This window comes from Poecilia formosa, unplaced genomic scaffold, assembly GCF_000485575.1.
Source record: "Poecilia formosa unplaced genomic scaffold, Poecilia_formosa-5.1.2 Scaffold250, whole genome shotgun sequence".
NCBI lineage: Eukaryota > Metazoa > Chordata > Actinopteri > Cyprinodontiformes > Poeciliidae > Poecilia > Poecilia formosa.
Window position 1 is genome coordinate 669,473 of NW_006800189.1, and position 17,236 is coordinate 686,708.

The following is a 17,236-nucleotide window of genomic DNA, read 5'->3' on the forward strand; positions in this document are numbered from 1 at the left end:
GTCCGGACTTATGACTTAAAGAACAACACTTATCTGCTTAAAGGCAAAGTTTTAACAGTGCTACATACTGATGAAACTTGTTTGCCCTGTCCACAGTGATGGTGAAAGGAAAATTTAACTCTTTCACAGCCAGGGTTTTTTCTAAGGCACAAATTAGCAGTTTGTTGCAACTTGCAACTCCTCTACATGGCAGTTTTAAAAATCTGTTGATTCATTAAATGAAGCACTTTTACAGATTAAGAAAACACTGATGTTGTAAATCCTTTATTTGTAATATTTTTTGACATGTAAGATTTGAAAGTCATCATTCTAACACAGAAATGTTTTTGTCTTTCAAAAATGAACTTTTTGAACTGAAAAAAGAAACAATCTTCACGAGAATGCTTATTCTAATTTATTGAACTTGACTCTTTATTATAATTTTTTTGGAGAAAATATAAACATATTCCAAATTAAAAACACCCACAATTTCTTTGAATAACCTTTAAAGTTTTCTATACCATCACAGTAATTAATTCAGAAGTAATTAGAAATGATGAAAACAACAATACCCTGGAAACCTGCCATTTCCTTCTTTTTGCATATTTAAACACATTATTTCCATGAGATCACACACTCGTGGAGCTCAGGAAATATTCATCTGTTTCTCCTGAGCAAATATCCTTTTTAGATATTTGAGTTTTGGACCTGGCAAGTAAATAATACTGGACATCTACACACAGAACTGATATCAATAATCTACCAATAATCTATCAGCCAATAGCCACAGGTAGGTGGAAGAACTGATCACTGACTGAAATATGAGCAGGCATGAAAACAAAAACAATCAGACTGAAACCCTAAAAGCAGGAAATATTTATTCTGATATATTGTCGGTAAGAAATAGAAAGTTATCTGCCTTTTATAGTGAAAGTAAATATCTGATCTTGCCTTTAATTTTCAAACTGCTTTACATAAAGATTAGAAGACGAATGTCTTGAGATCTGATTGTCACAAAGCCTTCATAACAGAAACAGTTTCTCAAAAATGTGAGAAACAAATTTATCACATGTGAGCACACCCTAAATCTCAAAATTATTGCTGGTGATTTTTATGGTCATACAGTTTTTGATTATTTTTGAAAAATGGAAAATGTGTAGAGTTAGAAAAGCACAAAAATCTGACTTTTTACATAAGTATTTCTTTCCTACACACTCAATGTTGTTGAAACATGATGATCCAATATTAAGTTGCTTCTGAAGGATTACATATCAGTTGTCTTTGATCATCTGGGCTTTCCCAAATTGTTCAAAGGCAAAGTATGTAAACATTTCACTTTACAGAAAGTCATAAAAAAATCCTATAAAATCATGTTATTCTGGCATTTAAAAAGAGACATAATGTTTGTAAAACAGTAAATGTTTCATCTTATTTCATGTCAGTGAGGAAAAGGAATATGGATTCCTGGTCTTTACTGTCATTTCCATACTGATTTCCATACACAGGAAGAAAAGCAGGTAATTTAAGTCATGACTGTCACAAAGTGTCCACCACAAACTATTCAGAGACAGCTTCAAACATGCTTTGCACAGCTGTCAAAGAGGTTTAATTCAGAAGTTAATTTTTAGTAGCCCCTATTATTGCTGAACATAGGACTCAGAAAACACAAGGTAAGACTCTTTCTAAATCTTATAATATTCATTGTTTATTCATTTATTAACAATTTCTTTCACCACATGTAACAAAGACATTACAGAAATTATTTTCCATTTACTTTATGCCTTTATTTTGTCATCCTGTACTTTTGTTATTCTTCTTTTGCTTTTCTTTTATCTACAGCAAAGCAAAAGAAGAAGGAAAAAAATATGAAAATGTTTTTCATTTAGTTAAATGTATGATCAACTATTAAGATAATATGTTTGTATTATATATTTCAAAACAGACATTTCTAAATAAATTCAATCCACAGATTGAAATCATACATGACAAAATACATTAACATCTCTCTACCACTTTTATAAGCCACTATTGCACTTTAGTAAATACTTTGCTATATAAATAAATTCATCTCAGTTTTCTTTCTTCCCGTAGCTTCATAGCAGCCATGGGAAATGTCATAAAGCTAATGATTCTTGCAGGTTAGTTTCTCCATTTTCTATACATTTGTTTTATACATGTGTAAAACATGTGCCACCTCCAAAGCATATTTCCTTACAGGAAAGAATTTCCAGTATTTCCAACTAATCCTTGTTGCTCTTTAAACTCCTAACTTTTTTCTACAGGACTTTGTTCTCTTTGTCTCTGTGTGTATCAGTACCAATATGTCTTGTTTCAAACTCCAAAAACCTGGACCGATGCACAGAGCTACTGCAGGGAAACATGTGTTGACCTGGCCACCATGGAAGACATGAATGAGATGGAAATGGCTCTTCAAAGTGTTGGAGATGACTACAGTGATGCCGTATGGATTGGGTTGCACAAAGGAAGCGACCCAAAGTGGCACTGGTCTCTGGCAGACAAAGATTTCTACAAAGATGGAGAAAAACATTATCTAATATGGAGCTCGTTAGGTGACAACAACTGTGGTCTTTACGGTTCTGGAAAACTTTCTACAATCTCTTGTGTCTATGCCAAATATGCAGTCTGCTTTGATAGTGAGTATTCCTTTTACATTTTTCTCCTAATAATATACAAACACTGATAATCAATTATGTATATCAAAACACAAATGAACCTTATTGTGCTCAATTACAGTATCAGAACATGTTTACATAGAAATGTTTGTGTCATTGGTTTCATGTAATGCAAACAATCAGGAGTGAAAACAAACATATTATTTCAGCAGCCATATTGGATATCTAACCAATATTATCAAACGTTGTGTTTGACCAAATGCCGTTTGACCAAATGCCCACCTTGTACACTCTAACATGAAAATTACAGCAGCATTAAGGTTTTCTGCCTGGTCAGTGATGTCCCTATCAGCCTGAGACTGCATTGGGATTCCCCTCGAACGTTTTGGGGAGTGTTGCTCATCAGAGGGATGTCTGCGTTATTCCTGAGACCCAATCTCACATAAGAGACAAAAGATGGATGGATGTTTTCTGCTGCATTTACGCCTCTTGTCCACATAGAAACTGACATATGTCCAAAGTAGATTTTTAATAAAATCGTTAGAATCCTTTTTGTGATTTATCTGTGTGAATTAAATAGTCTAAGTTTAATTCTGTACATGCCTGCTTTGTGGATGCGCTCCACTGTTTTTGTTGTAACAAACACAAAAATGTTTTTTTCAGGCTCAGAACAGGGAGCAGCTCAGTACATCCTCACTCCAAAACCGATGACTTGGACCGCCGCTCGAGATTTCTGCAGACAAAACTACACAGATCTGGTCAGCTTGAGGAACGATGCAGAATACAAGACAGTCCAGGAAGTAGCCAATGGGAAATCCGTATATGTTGGCCTCTTCAGAGACCCCTGGGTTTGGTCAGACCTGACTGACTCTTCTCTGAGGTACTGGAGGGAATCCCAAGAGATAAATGCACTAAGCAGTGAATATTGTGTTGCCATGCTGAAGAATGAATCTGGCAAATGGGGAGACAGGGACTGCACAGAAATGCAGCCTTTCCTCTGCAAATGCAGTATGTAAAATTTCTAATCAATACAGACTGACAGTTATGGATAAATGTGCAAACTGTAGAACCAGCTCCTAAGCAACCCCGACATGATTTGGTTTTATTTTGACTTTTAGGAAAATCTAATGTGCAGTTTGTGAAACTGCGGCTCAGCCTGCAGGACTCAACTTTAGATCTGAATGACCCTGCAGTGCAAAACAGCATCTTGGAGAAAGTAAGTCTTCCAGATTTTGGCCTTTACATGTAGGAATGCTTTGATTCAGTCAGCTTAAACTACATGTACATACTGGTTAAAAATGATGGTTTCTTTACCCCAGATGAAGCAAAGGCTGAGTGAAAATGTGAATGATGTCATCCATCTTAACTGGAAAAATCACTCAGATGGAAGAGTTTTCATCAAGGAGACAGAGGATCACAACCCATGAGAGGAATACAGGATGACTGCTAAGATTCTGACCTGACGATGTAAAAGTCCACCAACCAGGGTGGTAACAAAAAAAACATTTAGCTGTTGCTGATAAAGCTTTAATAAGAATTTTTTTCCAGAAAAAATACCTAATTTTGGAAACAATGTGATAATTATTCTAATTATTGTTGTTGTTAAATATCAGAAAAAATAAGAATGCAGAAACTTATCCCAAAAACTTGTTTCAAAGCATTATTACTAAATGGTTTAAAACAAAATCTTTTTATTCCTTGCTGTCCATTTGTCTTTTAAGAAGAACAGAAGGTTAATTTCAGATTTTTATGAACCTCACCTACCCGAATTACTAACGTAATAAGTTTCTTTATTGTTATTTTCTATGTTCTTCTAAAGGATGCATTAATCTTCAAGTCAGTTTAACTATTTAGCCTATGATTATGTGAATTTATATTCTACTATTTGTTCTTTTGCTTGAGAAACTGCTTGTTTTCCCAATTAAAACCCCAAATCCATTGCAGACACCTGTGATTTTCTGACAGAAAAAAAACAATCAGCAACATTTCATTCGCTTCTGAGGGGAAAACAAATGACACCAGAGACTGATGCTGTGGTTTTTGCAAATATTTGCATAAAAAGGAAGTGAAACACAGTGAATGACCTTGAAGGAAAGGAAAAATGAAAAGCAGCAACTCACTATTGGCAGAACTAGAAATTAATTTACAGGTGGGCAAATCATTTATCATACATAAACTCCCATTTAAATGTCAAATCCTGTTTGGTTATGAGAGCTCCTTTAGGAGATCTTGTACCAAGACAAAGCATCTAGTGAAGCAAAGAAAAAAATATGACAGTTTCCATATGTCAGTCTCCAACAAAGTCCAGGTTGGACTCTTTTACCCATCAGAACTGCAATCCTGTTCATGGTAGAGATTCAACTAGGTGTTAGAAACATTCTTTAGATATATTAACATGATACCCTCACAAGCTTGGATCAGATCGTTGCACATCTATGAAACAAATGAAACCACATCCCAATGATGCTCTGTTATCATCAGACACTGTTGCACAGTTTATTCCCAATTGCATTGAGTTACTAGCATGTGATTTGCTGATTTTCTGTTTGTGTCAACAAGCAATTTAACAGAAAATTAAGTAGTGTGCAGTAATAACACTATGTACAAATAATCCACAACCAACTTTGCAGACTCATCATTATAGTGATTTATTAAAGAAATACACACCAGATTTCAGACAAGTAGAATAAACCACAGGATGAATAAGACCTATAAGACAGATCATTAAATCGTCTGATTGTCTGATAAATATGATAATCAGTTTGACAGATTCTGTTCAAAAGACAAGATTTTCAAGAGTTAGACATTATAGCTCTTCTTTTTAAATTAACTAATAAGTTTTTTTTATTTGCTTTTCAGTCTGTAGTCTCAAGTTGTTTCTTATCTTTCAAAATCAGACCCATAAAGCGTCCCACAGTTTCCCAGAAACAGGTGATTGGTTCATCAGAGGCTGACCCCAGCTCAGAAATGCTTTTCCCTTAATGAGTTTAATTTTGGTTTTCAATACAATCAGATATTCATAAGGCTTTTTTTACCCTTTAGTGGTCAAAATGATTCATTCAGCTTTAACTATAAACCACAGTGATGTCATGAAAACTTTAATCCAGTCTCGATGCGTACACTTCCACCTCACACAGAGTGAGATACTCGTTTCTTCCAGGTATGACAACGTTGATGTATCGACCATCCATGCCGTTGCACTGAAAGGTTTCAGTAAAACCTGGAGCGATGGTTGAGATCACAGCACACCTGTCAGAGGAAAGAAGATTTAAGATTTCAGAACATACTTAAAGATACATTAATTTAGCAAAAATTATCATGAGAAATATAATTTCTATATTTCTCATGATTCAATTGGATTCAGTGTCTTGATAAAATGGCTGTAAACTACCTGGGATTGTTATTTCCGTTGTTATCAAGTGAATCTCCAATCCGAATTTCAGCTCCATCAATTCGAGTGGGAAATTCTACCCGATTGGTTATGTTAATATTGAAGACTTTATGGGTTCTTCCCAGGTCCAGTCTCCACCAGGGGCTAAAGTCATTATTTGTAGCACTGCAGGAACTCTGGCTCAACAGGCCTTCACGATACCCATCAATAGCGTAGTAGGCGATGGCTCCAGGATAAACTGTTGACTGTGAAGCTTTTCCATAAACTGCCACATTTTCTTCTGCAAAACAAAATGTTAAATGTCAGCTATGATACATAATCTTCTAATATGCTCTGGCTATGTACGTATTGACAACTGCACATCCTTATTTAAAAAGTTAACTTTTTTATTTGTTAAAATAGCCCATTTTGTATTTGATTGATGCAAAACATATTGTTTTCATATTTGAATAAGAATTGACATATAATTTGTTATAGAAAATAAATATCTTTCTACTTTTTGTGACAGTACTCCCAGCAGGTGCTTTCCCCCCCAATTTTTGTTTTAAATTCCCAACAATTTTCAGCAGATAAGCTACATTTTAAAATACATTTTACATTCATGAACAGTGTTGACATTGAGAAAACAGTTCTTTTTTGTCCAGGCTTTATCTTATGATTGAGTTAAATATTGGCTAAGGCTGTCTGTATAAATCTCTTTAATTGTTTTCACTTTGTCTTCAAAAAGTCATAAAAACAACACAAATTAAAAGAAAATGGTTTTGTCATTTATAACCTTTAAGTAAATTTTATTTTGTAAATACCCCGATTCAGGCATCATAATAGTAAAATATGTATTTTTTATTGTACATCAGTGTGAATGCAGTTTTAAATGTTGGTCAGAAGATAAAACACAACGAAGTTATTGGAATTTAAACTTGAGAAGTTACAAGATGAGCAATCAAGTATACCTGGGTTAACGTGGTCTAATCAATCAAGCTTGTCAGTGGTGCTCATTGATCATAAAATATGATCAAACATTCTCACCAGTTGGGGCGCGGTATCCGTAGACCTCCACTTCACAGACATGTAGAACCCTGTTCACACCAGGTGCTATGATGGTCACATAACGTCCTTCAACACGCTCAGTAAAATTTATTGCATAAGAGCTTCCAGCTGCAGCAGTAGAAACGGTAGCAACCCTGGAAAAGAACAGTTGTATTGGTAACATTCATGATTTAGTAAGAGTAATCCCCACAGGGTTTGCTGAGGTGCTTAAAATAACAAACCCAAATCTAATGTGAAAAATCTAATTTAGATTTTTTTGACAATTACAAACTTTATTTTAATAATCTTGGTATCGATATGAAGATTATATTTGGAAAAGTCCATCAGAAGTGAAAGGATCACAGCAGCTGATAGAGTTTCAGGGAAAATGAGGATGGAATCGGCAGAATGTTTTTGCAATATACAGACTATAAACTTTTAGAAATATCATAAATAAGGCTAAAACCTTTTGGAAACCATAGATCCACCACTGGACATCACCTGTGCAAAGATCGATGCAGCTAAGATAAACAAAAAAAAAAGTTGTTAAAATCTTAGGTTGTTTGTTTGTTTTGGGTTTTGTCATTATTTGTGTTCCTTAGTTTCTCATCTATATTTGTTCTGCCTTGTTTTATTGTTAATTTTGTTTCTACTTAGTGATTGTAGAGTTTTCTTGTCTAGTTTTTCTTGCTCAGTGCAGTTTTATTTTGTTACTTTGTTTAGTTACTTGGCAGTAGATTCAGATTAATTTCCCAGTGCACAGTGTGCTCTCCCTCTGCTCTCTCCCCTCACACCCATCCCCTCATCAGCCCAGGTCTATTGTTCCTGCATTCACTCTCCCAGTATTTAATCACACCTCTTTCATAATCCATTTTTCTCCTTGTTGGCATTTACATTGTGGATTATTGACTCCCTGTGGTTTTTGTAATTTTGTTTGTTGCAGAGAGCCTCCTACGTCTCTTTGCATTTGATTCCATCAAGTGTCACCAAAACATGAACATTTACAAAGTTTAAAGGAGTTTTGCTCTAAAACTGGAGATTTCCTTTATTTAACTCACTAAACTTATTTTTGCATGTCTAAATCTTTTTATTTTAATTACCCTCATCTATTTCTTTTAATCTGAAACAATTGTTACATTTCCGTCTAATCAAAGTGTGTTTTTTGGAAACACAGTGTAACACAAGAAAAATTACAACTATAAACACTTCCAGAGTGTGCTCAAATGTTTATCAGCTTGTAGCCAAGTCTGATGTTTCTTTGCATATCAAGTATGTTTCTGTTTAAGGGGAGGTGCAGAAATGAAAAAAATTCAAATCTGAGCAGCATTGAGCCTCCCTTGTTTCATACTGTAGCCATGACATAATCACTCACAGTGGGTTTACAGTGCCATCTTGTCGTAAAGAGTTTCCGATGCGAACCTCCACACCACTGAGTTGCTCTGCACAGCAGTCTCCTCTGTTGGTGATGACGACCTGGGTGACTATATATGAGTCCAGCAGGTCCACTCTCCACCAGGGGTTGTTTTCAGTATCAGTGTGGGTACAAGATCCCTTTGTAAGGTCAGCATTTAGGTTTCCATCAATAGCATTGGAAGCACCTACAAATGCATTCCAAGGCTCCCCTTTGTACTGAGAAGACTGTGTAGCTTTGCCACGTAAAGCCACATTTTCTGAGAAGATCAGAGAAATTCAACGAAGAATAAATTAATCACAATATTGGTTGTTTTGCTTAAGATATTTATTCTAAATTTACACAAATACTTTCACATGCTACTTACGGTAAGTGTAAGCTGAGCAGATTGGCAGGAGGAGCAGCAAATGAAATAGTACATCGTACCTCATGATTCTGACAAAAACAGAGAAAAACTGGGATTTAGAATAGTATAACTATTTTATAACATTTTATGCTATATTATAGTAAATCGTGTCCTTTTTGTGAGAATTTTTGGTAAGAATTATTTATGAGAACTGAGAAATTACCTTGATTCTTAGGTGGGTTTGCTGTTTGAGGAGAGAGATTTGCCTTTGAGCGTTTGCTAAGTCCTTCACTCATCTATTTATATCAGGTAAAACTCACCTGTTGTCCAATCACATCTCAGAGAATTCAACTCCTACAATTCTCAGTAAGCTTCAGCTCGGAAAGTCCAGCTGTCACTGGATTCAGTTATTGACTTTGCCATCTTTGTTTAAACAGGTAATGGGTTAGTTAAACTTTAGGTAGACATAGTAAAACACAGAGTTATGCCTCCTAAATAAAAGCAGTCATTATTGCCAACAGTAAAATATTTACTAAGGTTCAGGACACTTTCAAATTCACTGTGAATCTGAATGTGGATCTTTTAAAAACACTAATCATCCTCACAACAGAAGAGTAATATGATCATTGTAAAAAAAAAAACCTGTTTATAAACTTTATTTTAAAAGGAACAACTTCCATTAATTCTGTTGGAACTTAAAATATTAGACATCGAAAATATAGTTGAAGATGTAAATGAAAGTAAAAAATATTGCTTTGGCTTACTGTTACTCAGTTTATAAGTTCTTACAAGCTATTGTCTGTAACAATGTTTAACCCCTTCTCTGCAAAACGGAAATATTTCAAATTTTAGATCCAACAACATTAATCAGTTGGTCAGGGGAAACATGTTACAGGAGTTTGTAAGAATTCCAGTGTTGATGAGAAATGATTAAAGTAAGACCTTAACATGATGATACCGAGTTATTTGTTAGTATAATTTATGTTTCTTTCAACTCCATTATGAAGTCAGTCTGTGTACGATTACAGATTCATGTAACCATTGTGATTTGTTAGTCTTAAAAGAAAAACATTTTTAATCTTTATACAAATAAAGCATTTATTGTTTTATTTTGTGTGGTTTACTCCTTTCTGAATTGTGTATGGGAAATAATTTCTGAAAAGTCCACCAGCTTTTTTCCTCCTTATCAATTTAAGGCCTAAATATGAAGAACTCTGCTTCTGTCAACATAATATATTCTCTACAAAGCCTCAAATATCTGGAGTGGGGAGTAGGTGAAGTGGTTGTTTTTTAGAAGTGGCTGACTAATAATAAAACATTCAATAAGATTGTTTATAGAACAAATTACAAGCCAAACAGATCATATTGTACTCATGTTGTTAGGACAATTTGAAACATGCAATACATTGTTGAAACTTACTTTACTTTTTTATTCACCTCATTATAAAATAATTTTTAAAATATCTGCAAATTAGTTCAATACACTGCAGTACTACAGTTAAAGGAGTCAATAGTTGTTTTTAAATGAGGTGCATTTAGTTGTTGAGCAACACTGAAAATCCCAAGCTGTGTTTACTTATGTTGTCCCAGATTGGCTTGGCTGTAAGAATAAGGGCAAAGTTCTGAACTCATACTAAAAGTTCAGAAATATTTTTAAAACTGAATCATTTCAACAGCACACGTCTGCAACTAAACAGAGTTCAAAAACAAATGAAAGACAAATGCTTTAAAATGCTATTTAAGAAGATACTTTGCACTGGGATCACACACACTGGGAATGTGTGGGATTTTTATTAAACTATGTTTTGCACAGCTGATCCTGTCACTCTTTAGTAATAGCCTTGTTCACCTTCAGCTTCTCTTGCTAGAATGGCACAGATTGAACCTTGAAACTCTTATGATTCTGCTGAATGAAGCTGCACTTGAGAATCAATGCTCGCTTGTGTCGCTCTCTTGTTTTCACAAGAACCTTATCTGTGTTCACAAGACAATTAGCATATGTTTTAAATTCTAACAAAGATTTGTGTAGGCAAATACTTTACAGTGTTTAGTTACTGATTAGCCTTGTTTGACATGTCCACTTTAAACAGTCATTGCAAAAAGACAAATAACCCCATTTAAGCCCAATGTTTTCTCTAATACTGCAAGGGTGTATTACAGTAAGCTTTAAACCACAGATAAATAGCATTTTGACCATATAAGCAGGTTTTGTGAGAAAGTATAAGTGGTTGTGTCATGCACAAAGAGATATTTAAAATGAAACAGGTTTTAGATTTCAGGTCTTTTCTGTTAACACCAGTAACTGCAAAACTTACCTACACGTCCTTTTACACAGTTTTATTTTATTTTTGATCAGACTCTCCTTGTTTGCATGAATCAACAGCCCCTTCTTTTCTAAAACACTTATGAATAACTGAGTTACAGACATCCCTATAGCCATTGTTTTATGCAACAAATTGTAGAATTAAATGCCCTGATTTAAGGTTTCTTTTGCAGTTTTACGTTGCAGTTTTATTATTTTGGATCAAGCTTATATTTATACATTCTTCTTTTATGTATCCTCTAGATTGATCTCCTTTTAGCTCTTTATTTATTTTCTTGTTGACAATTTGTGATGGTGTATTACTAACAGGGCCAGCCCAAGGCATAAGCAAACTAAGCAGCAGCTTAGGGCCCCAAGGCCACTAAAGGGCCCCCTCAGTAGAGCTGATTTTTTAAAGTAATAATTTCTATGTCATAATATCAAAAACACACAATTTCACTATAAAGTGATTTGTTTTTACAATGATATATCTTTGATAATGTATGTAGAAATTATAATTTTATTGATAAAAAGAAAAAAAAATAATTGCTCTTGGGGACTCCTGGTGGTCACGGTAGGTATCGCACGCTTCGCCGGTAATATGAGCTACTGTGCTTTGAGCATCCAAACGTCCAATGCTCCGGTCAGAAGTTAAGTCAGCAAAACAATGTCTCAAAAAAGGACTTATCCTTCAGGGAGGGAGAAAAGAGGAAGAATAGAAAACAACCAAGATAAAGTTTTTTTTTAATGTGCCCTGGCAATGTAATGTAAAATATTACTAAAGCTGCTAATAGATAATTAGCTTGATAGCGACCTGGAACGGTCCAGTTCAACATTCCAGCGTCTTTGTGTTTGTGTGAAACTGAGTTTAAACTTTAAATGAGTCGATTCTCCTGCTTGGCTCTGTATATTTCTGAGGTATTTTGGCTTCAGAACGCCGTGCTTGACACCGTTTGATAACAATAAAACTTCTCAATGTTTGACGAGCAAAATGCTTTTACGTCAGGCTACATAGCTGCTGCATCGATGAGCTACTCTATGCTGTAGTTGGGGATATGTTGTTTGCTGCTGAGCATAATCCTTTTGTGGCTAAAACAAACTTTTTTTTTTTACATCAATTTATGTGAAACTTTAGTTAAAATCATTTGAAGGCACAGAATCAGTCCAGTACCGGTCCACATTCTCAGGGGAGAAAGACTCACCTGGTATAAATAACATTTTTAGCTGTTGGAGTAACGCTTAAGAGAAATTCATTTAATAAAAGAATGTGATGAATATATGTGTAGGGCTGCACCGATTGCAGTTTTCTGGCCGATCCCTGGTTGCCGATCTTTAAAAAACCAGACCTGCTAATTTTGATTTTGGTTGATATGAATTTTTTTTGTCTGAAATGTCGCTAAATATAGCAAGAAAGTCACGGTTATGGTAACAGTGGGTTGAATATTGTTAACTGTAAACGTGCAGACCTGACCTGGTTGGCTGGTCTGTCAGTCAAACCTCTCACTGCAGAGCAGAAGAGGACAGAGGCTGATCTTTAAACCTTTGAAGATAAGATTAGGGGATAATATGGGCTTCACATGTAAGTATCAGCCGATCACGACCCCCAAACTTAAGGAAATCAGCTGGTCGAAAAATCAGTTGGCCAATACATTTATCCTTTTATACATAAGGATAGTATATAATATGAACAGCACTGCCAGAGATGCAATAAGTTTATAGTAGGTGTGTGAATGATCTAATGATCATTGCAGCCAGTTCACACTATTAGCAGAACTAGAGGGCCCCAAAACCACATTTTGCTTAGGGCCCCATGGAGTCTTGGGCTGACCGTGATTACTAAATATGTATAACTAAGTGAGAAAAATGTTACTTTTCAAACTCAAAACAATTCTTTCTTTTTCTAGAAAATTTCTGAGATTAATCTAAAACTGTCTGCCTTTTTGATGGAAATGTACTCCTTTTTTCAACGACGGCCCTAATATGTTGTCATAACAGAATGTAAACATGTGATCTTCTCTGTAATTTTCATATGGTTTTCCATACATAAAAAGATAAGGACAGTCATGACTACCAAAGCAGCCTCCACACACGTTAAGCACACTCTGTACTGCTAAAGTAACAAACAGTAGCCATTATTTTTCTTGAACACTGGACTCAGAAAAATTAAGGTAAGAAGCTTTCTAATTCTCAATATTTATCATAAATTTTTCATCAGTTAAGACAATAAACAATTCTGATGCACATTTGTAGTTGTATTTATTTCAAAATAAATACAAAAGAAGTAAAATCCTAAACCACTCATTACAATGTTATCTCTCCATCTAATTTATAGACCACTGTTATGTGAAGTCTTCCTATAAATTAATCAATTTTCTCTCTTCCTATTCCCTTTATTACAGCCATGGGAAATGTCGTATGTCTTATAATACTTGCAGGTTAGTCTTATACATCTGTGCTAAGTGTCTAACTGACACAAAAGAATCATAATCGTCTCGGACAAGAACATTTCCGACTAATCCTTGTTGCTTTTTACACTTCTAATTTTTCATCTACAGGACTGAGTTCTTTCTGTCTCTGTGTGCATCAGCATCAATATGTCTTATTTCAAACTCCAAAAACCTGGACTGATGCACAGAGTTACTGCAGGGAAACATGCATTGACCTGGCCACAATCGAAGACATGAATGAGATGGAAATGGCTCTTCAAAGTGTTGGAAGCGACTACAGTGATGCCGTATGGATTGGGTTGCACAGAGGAAAGGAGCTAAAGTGGCATTGGTCTCTGGCAGACAAATACTTCTACGAGGATGGAGAAAGAAATTATATAAAATGGAGAATGCCTTTAAGTGGTGATAACTGTGCTACTTTCAGTAATGGAAAACTTTCTACACTCTCCTGTCTTGAAGATAGACATTCAGTCTGCTTTGATAGTGAGTATTTCTTTTGCATTTTGATCCTAATAACATGTAACGAAAACCACACATGCATGAGTTCTCCATATAAAAAAAACAAATGAGCCTATTATGAATGCCAGCATCTTGGAGTTGATATTATTTGTAAATTTTGAACACAATTACATTTTGAGTTGAGAAAATTTGTTTAAGTTTACACTGATATGCTTTATTATCCCAAAGGCTAAAAGTGTCATTGCTTGATTTAGTTCCAATAACTTTGGATTACTATTTGCAAATAAGAATGTTTTCATTTTATGTGAATAAACATGTTTTTCTACAGATGTTGTACAGTATCTTCTGATACACTGCCTTAATGTGATGTAAACCATAAAAAAAAAAAAAAAAAATGTTTATTTCTGAAAGTTTGAAATTCCTTCTATCAGCACAGCCGCCACATTGGATATCATCTCACCTATTGTTTTTATTGTAATNAGTTGTTGTCCAATCACATCTCAGAGAATTCAACTCCTACAATTATCAGTAAGCTTCAGCTCACAAAGTCCAGCTGTCACTGGATTCAGTTATTTATTTTGCCATCCTTTTTTAAACAGGTCATGGTTTAGTTAAACTTTAGGCAGACATAATAAAACACATCCCTCCTAAATAAAATAGGTCATTACTGATAACAGTAAAATATTAACCAAAGGTCAGGACACCTGGTTAATATTCAAGATCTGAATGTGGATCTTTTAAACAAACTAATCATCCTGAGAATAAAAGAGTATTATGGTTATTGTTAGATAAAGCTGTTTAGAAACTTTTTTAAAGGAACAACTTCCATTAATTCTGTTTATTGAGACTATTATGAATGTCATCATCTGGGAGTTGATATTTTTGAAATTTTGGGCACAATTACATTTTGAATTGAGAAAAAATGTTTAAGTTTACAATGATATGCTTATTATCCCAAAGGCTAGAAGTGTCATTGCTTGATTTAGTTCCAAAAACTTCGGATTCTACTTGCAGATAAGACTGTTTTCATTTCACTTCTAGAGTGAGAAAAACATGTTTTCCTACAGATGTTGTACAGTATCTTCTGATTCACTGGCTTAATGTGATGCAAACCATAAAAAAACTGTTTATTTCTGCAAATTTGACATTTTTCTATCAGCACAGCCACCGCATTGGATATCATCTCACCTATTGTTTTTGTTGTAATAAATATAAAACATTGTAAAATTTCTCATTTCAGGAACAAAACAAGGAGCAGCTCAGTACATCTTCAATCCAAATTTAATGAAATGGACCGCCGCTCGAGATTTCTGCAGAAAAAAATTCACAGACCTGGTCAGCCTGAGGAATGACGCAGAATACATGGCAGTCCAGGAAGTAGCCAATGGGACAGCAGTATTTGTTGGTCTCTTCAGAGACCCGTACGACTGGTCACACCTGACTGACTCCTCACTAAGGTACTGGAGGGAATCCCAACTGGTAAATACAGAATATCATCAAAATTGTGTTGCAATGCTGAAGACTGAATCTGGAAAATGGGGAGACGGGAACTGTACAGAAGTTCATCCTTTCCTCTGCAAATGCAGTAAGTAAACATTTTTAACCAATACAAACCTATTGTAAAATGTGCAAAATAAGGAAGCAGTGCAAAGCAAATAATTTGGATTTTTTTTATTTATTTTAGTACAAACCAAACTGCAGTTCATAAAACTGAGGATCAGCCTGCAGGACTCAAGTTTGGATCTGAATGACCCTGCAGTGCGAAACAGCATCTTGGAGCAAGTAAATCTTCCAGATATTCATGCATCAATGCAGGTACACTTTGTTTCAGTCAATATAAACTTTATTTAAAAAAATGAGCTTTTCTTTTTTCCAGATGAAGCAAAGGCTGGGTGGAAATGTAAGTGGTGTCAACAATCTTAAGTGGAAAAAACACTCAGATGGAAGAGTTTTCATCAAGGAGACAGAGGAAGACAACCCATGAGAGGAATACAGCAGGACTGCTAAGATTCTGACTTGATGATGTAGAAGCACCAACCAGGGTGGTAACGAAGAAAAAAACTTTTCAATAGGAATGCTCCATTTAGTCGCTAATAATATAATGATTATCTTCAATAACGCTGTGAGCTATTAGACCTAACAACCAAAAATGTAAGTCCTTCATGTACATTAGTTTTACTGCAAAGCAATACTCAGAGGGAACTGAAGAGTATTTCAAGAACCTCTGGAGAAAATGAATGCTGGCATCTCTGAAGTTTGATGGATCTAGACCAACACCAGACATTGTTGAACTTCCTTCAGGTTAACCAACTGTCAACTATTGCTACTGCAGTGCTTCAAACTGTCAGCAGCCATATTGGATTTTGGGGACGGGGTTGATGAGATGACCTTTGAGTTTAATTTTCCTGCTAGGAATTTTTAGTTGAATGTTTTGCTACAGACATGCATGCATTTTTAATCTTCTTCTGTTTTTGTGTGGGAATAAGTCCAGCTCCAGTTTTGGTATTGTTTCAAAACACCTTCACAATGTCTTAGAAAACTTTAGAATTTATATTAATTCCTGTATAAAGATGTGTTATTTGTAATGATTTAAGAACTACTGCATCATTGTAAGGTATGACACAGTCAGTAGGTTTGGATATTGATAAATGGTTTTAAACAAAGTTTTTGCCAATTATTTGTCTTGTAGATGCATAACTAGCTAACTTAAGATGCTTCCTGTATTTTTACTTAATTTTTTCCAAATTAAAACTTAATGAAGTAACTTGTTTGGCCTGGTTTTATTTAATTGTTTTGCAAAAATTCTTAAAGTTTCTAAAGATCAGAAAAAACTACACTTAATCCCAATTTGAAACCAAAATCCCTTGCAGACACAGGCAATAATCTGATGGGATAAATTCCATGAGCAGCCAGACTTTATTTACGTCTGGGGAGAATTAAAGATGGCAGCTGAGACTGATGCAGCTGTCTTTGCAAATAATTGTATAGTAAATAAATTATGAACAGTGAATGCATTTGGGGAAAAGAAGAAATCAAAAGCAATAACTAACTCAGTGGTCGATTGTTGATTTCAATATCTTAAAATTATTTCACTTGAAATTATGGGGGCAGATCTTCTTTAAATTCATTGCAGATGTCATTCATGATGATAACTTATCTCAAAATGCAGATTATCAAGTCAAACAATCTTGTAAGACTCCAGGCAGCATAATAAAGCAAGTATCTTCTTTAAATGCTTTAAG

At 34.8% G+C, this 17,236-nt stretch overlaps 2 protein-coding genes and 1 long non-coding RNA gene across 4 annotated transcripts; 2 read left to right on the plus strand and 1 right to left on the minus strand.

The window, feature by feature from the left end:
- The first annotated feature begins 1,402 nt into the window (after positions 1-1,402).
- Positions 1,403-4,624, plus strand: LOC103150315 (macrophage mannose receptor 1-like). Its single transcript, XM_007569882.2, has 6 exons — positions 1,403-1,649; positions 2,071-2,117; positions 2,262-2,633; positions 3,276-3,620; positions 3,731-3,828; positions 3,932-4,624. The coding sequence occupies exons 2-6, from the start codon at positions 2,084-2,086 to the stop codon at positions 4,037-4,039; spliced, it is 957 nt and encodes a 318-aa protein (XP_007569944.1). The 5' UTR covers positions 1,403-1,649; positions 2,071-2,083; the 3' UTR covers positions 4,040-4,624.
- Positions 4,625-5,244: 620 nt separating this feature from the next.
- LOC103150317 (fucolectin-7-like) lies at positions 5,245-9,091 on the minus strand. 2 transcript variants are annotated; one of them, XM_007569884.2, is made up of 6 exons: positions 9,010-9,091; positions 8,808-8,875; positions 8,402-8,699; positions 7,030-7,184; positions 6,004-6,283; positions 5,245-5,861 (listed from the first exon to the last, which is right to left on the minus strand). In XM_007569884.2, exons 2-6 carry the CDS (start codon positions 8,869-8,871, stop codon positions 5,711-5,713), a joined length of 948 nt encoding a protein of 315 aa, XP_007569946.1. In that variant the 5' UTR covers positions 8,872-8,875; positions 9,010-9,091; the 3' UTR covers positions 5,245-5,710. The 2 variants fall into 2 exon arrangements, with proteins under 2 accessions (XP_007569946.1, XP_016536123.1); XM_016680637.1 differs by having other exon boundaries at positions 8,808-8,895; positions 9,010-9,034.
- A 4,123-nt stretch (positions 9,092-13,214) lies between these two features.
- LOC107838407 (uncharacterized) lies at positions 13,215-15,345 on the plus strand. The gene is made up of 4 exons (XR_001664464.1): positions 13,215-13,256; positions 13,488-13,523; positions 13,644-14,018; positions 15,235-15,345. It is a non-coding gene; the product is annotated as an uncharacterized LOC107838407 (long non-coding RNA).
- The last annotated feature ends 1,891 nt before the right edge of the window (positions 15,346-17,236 follow it).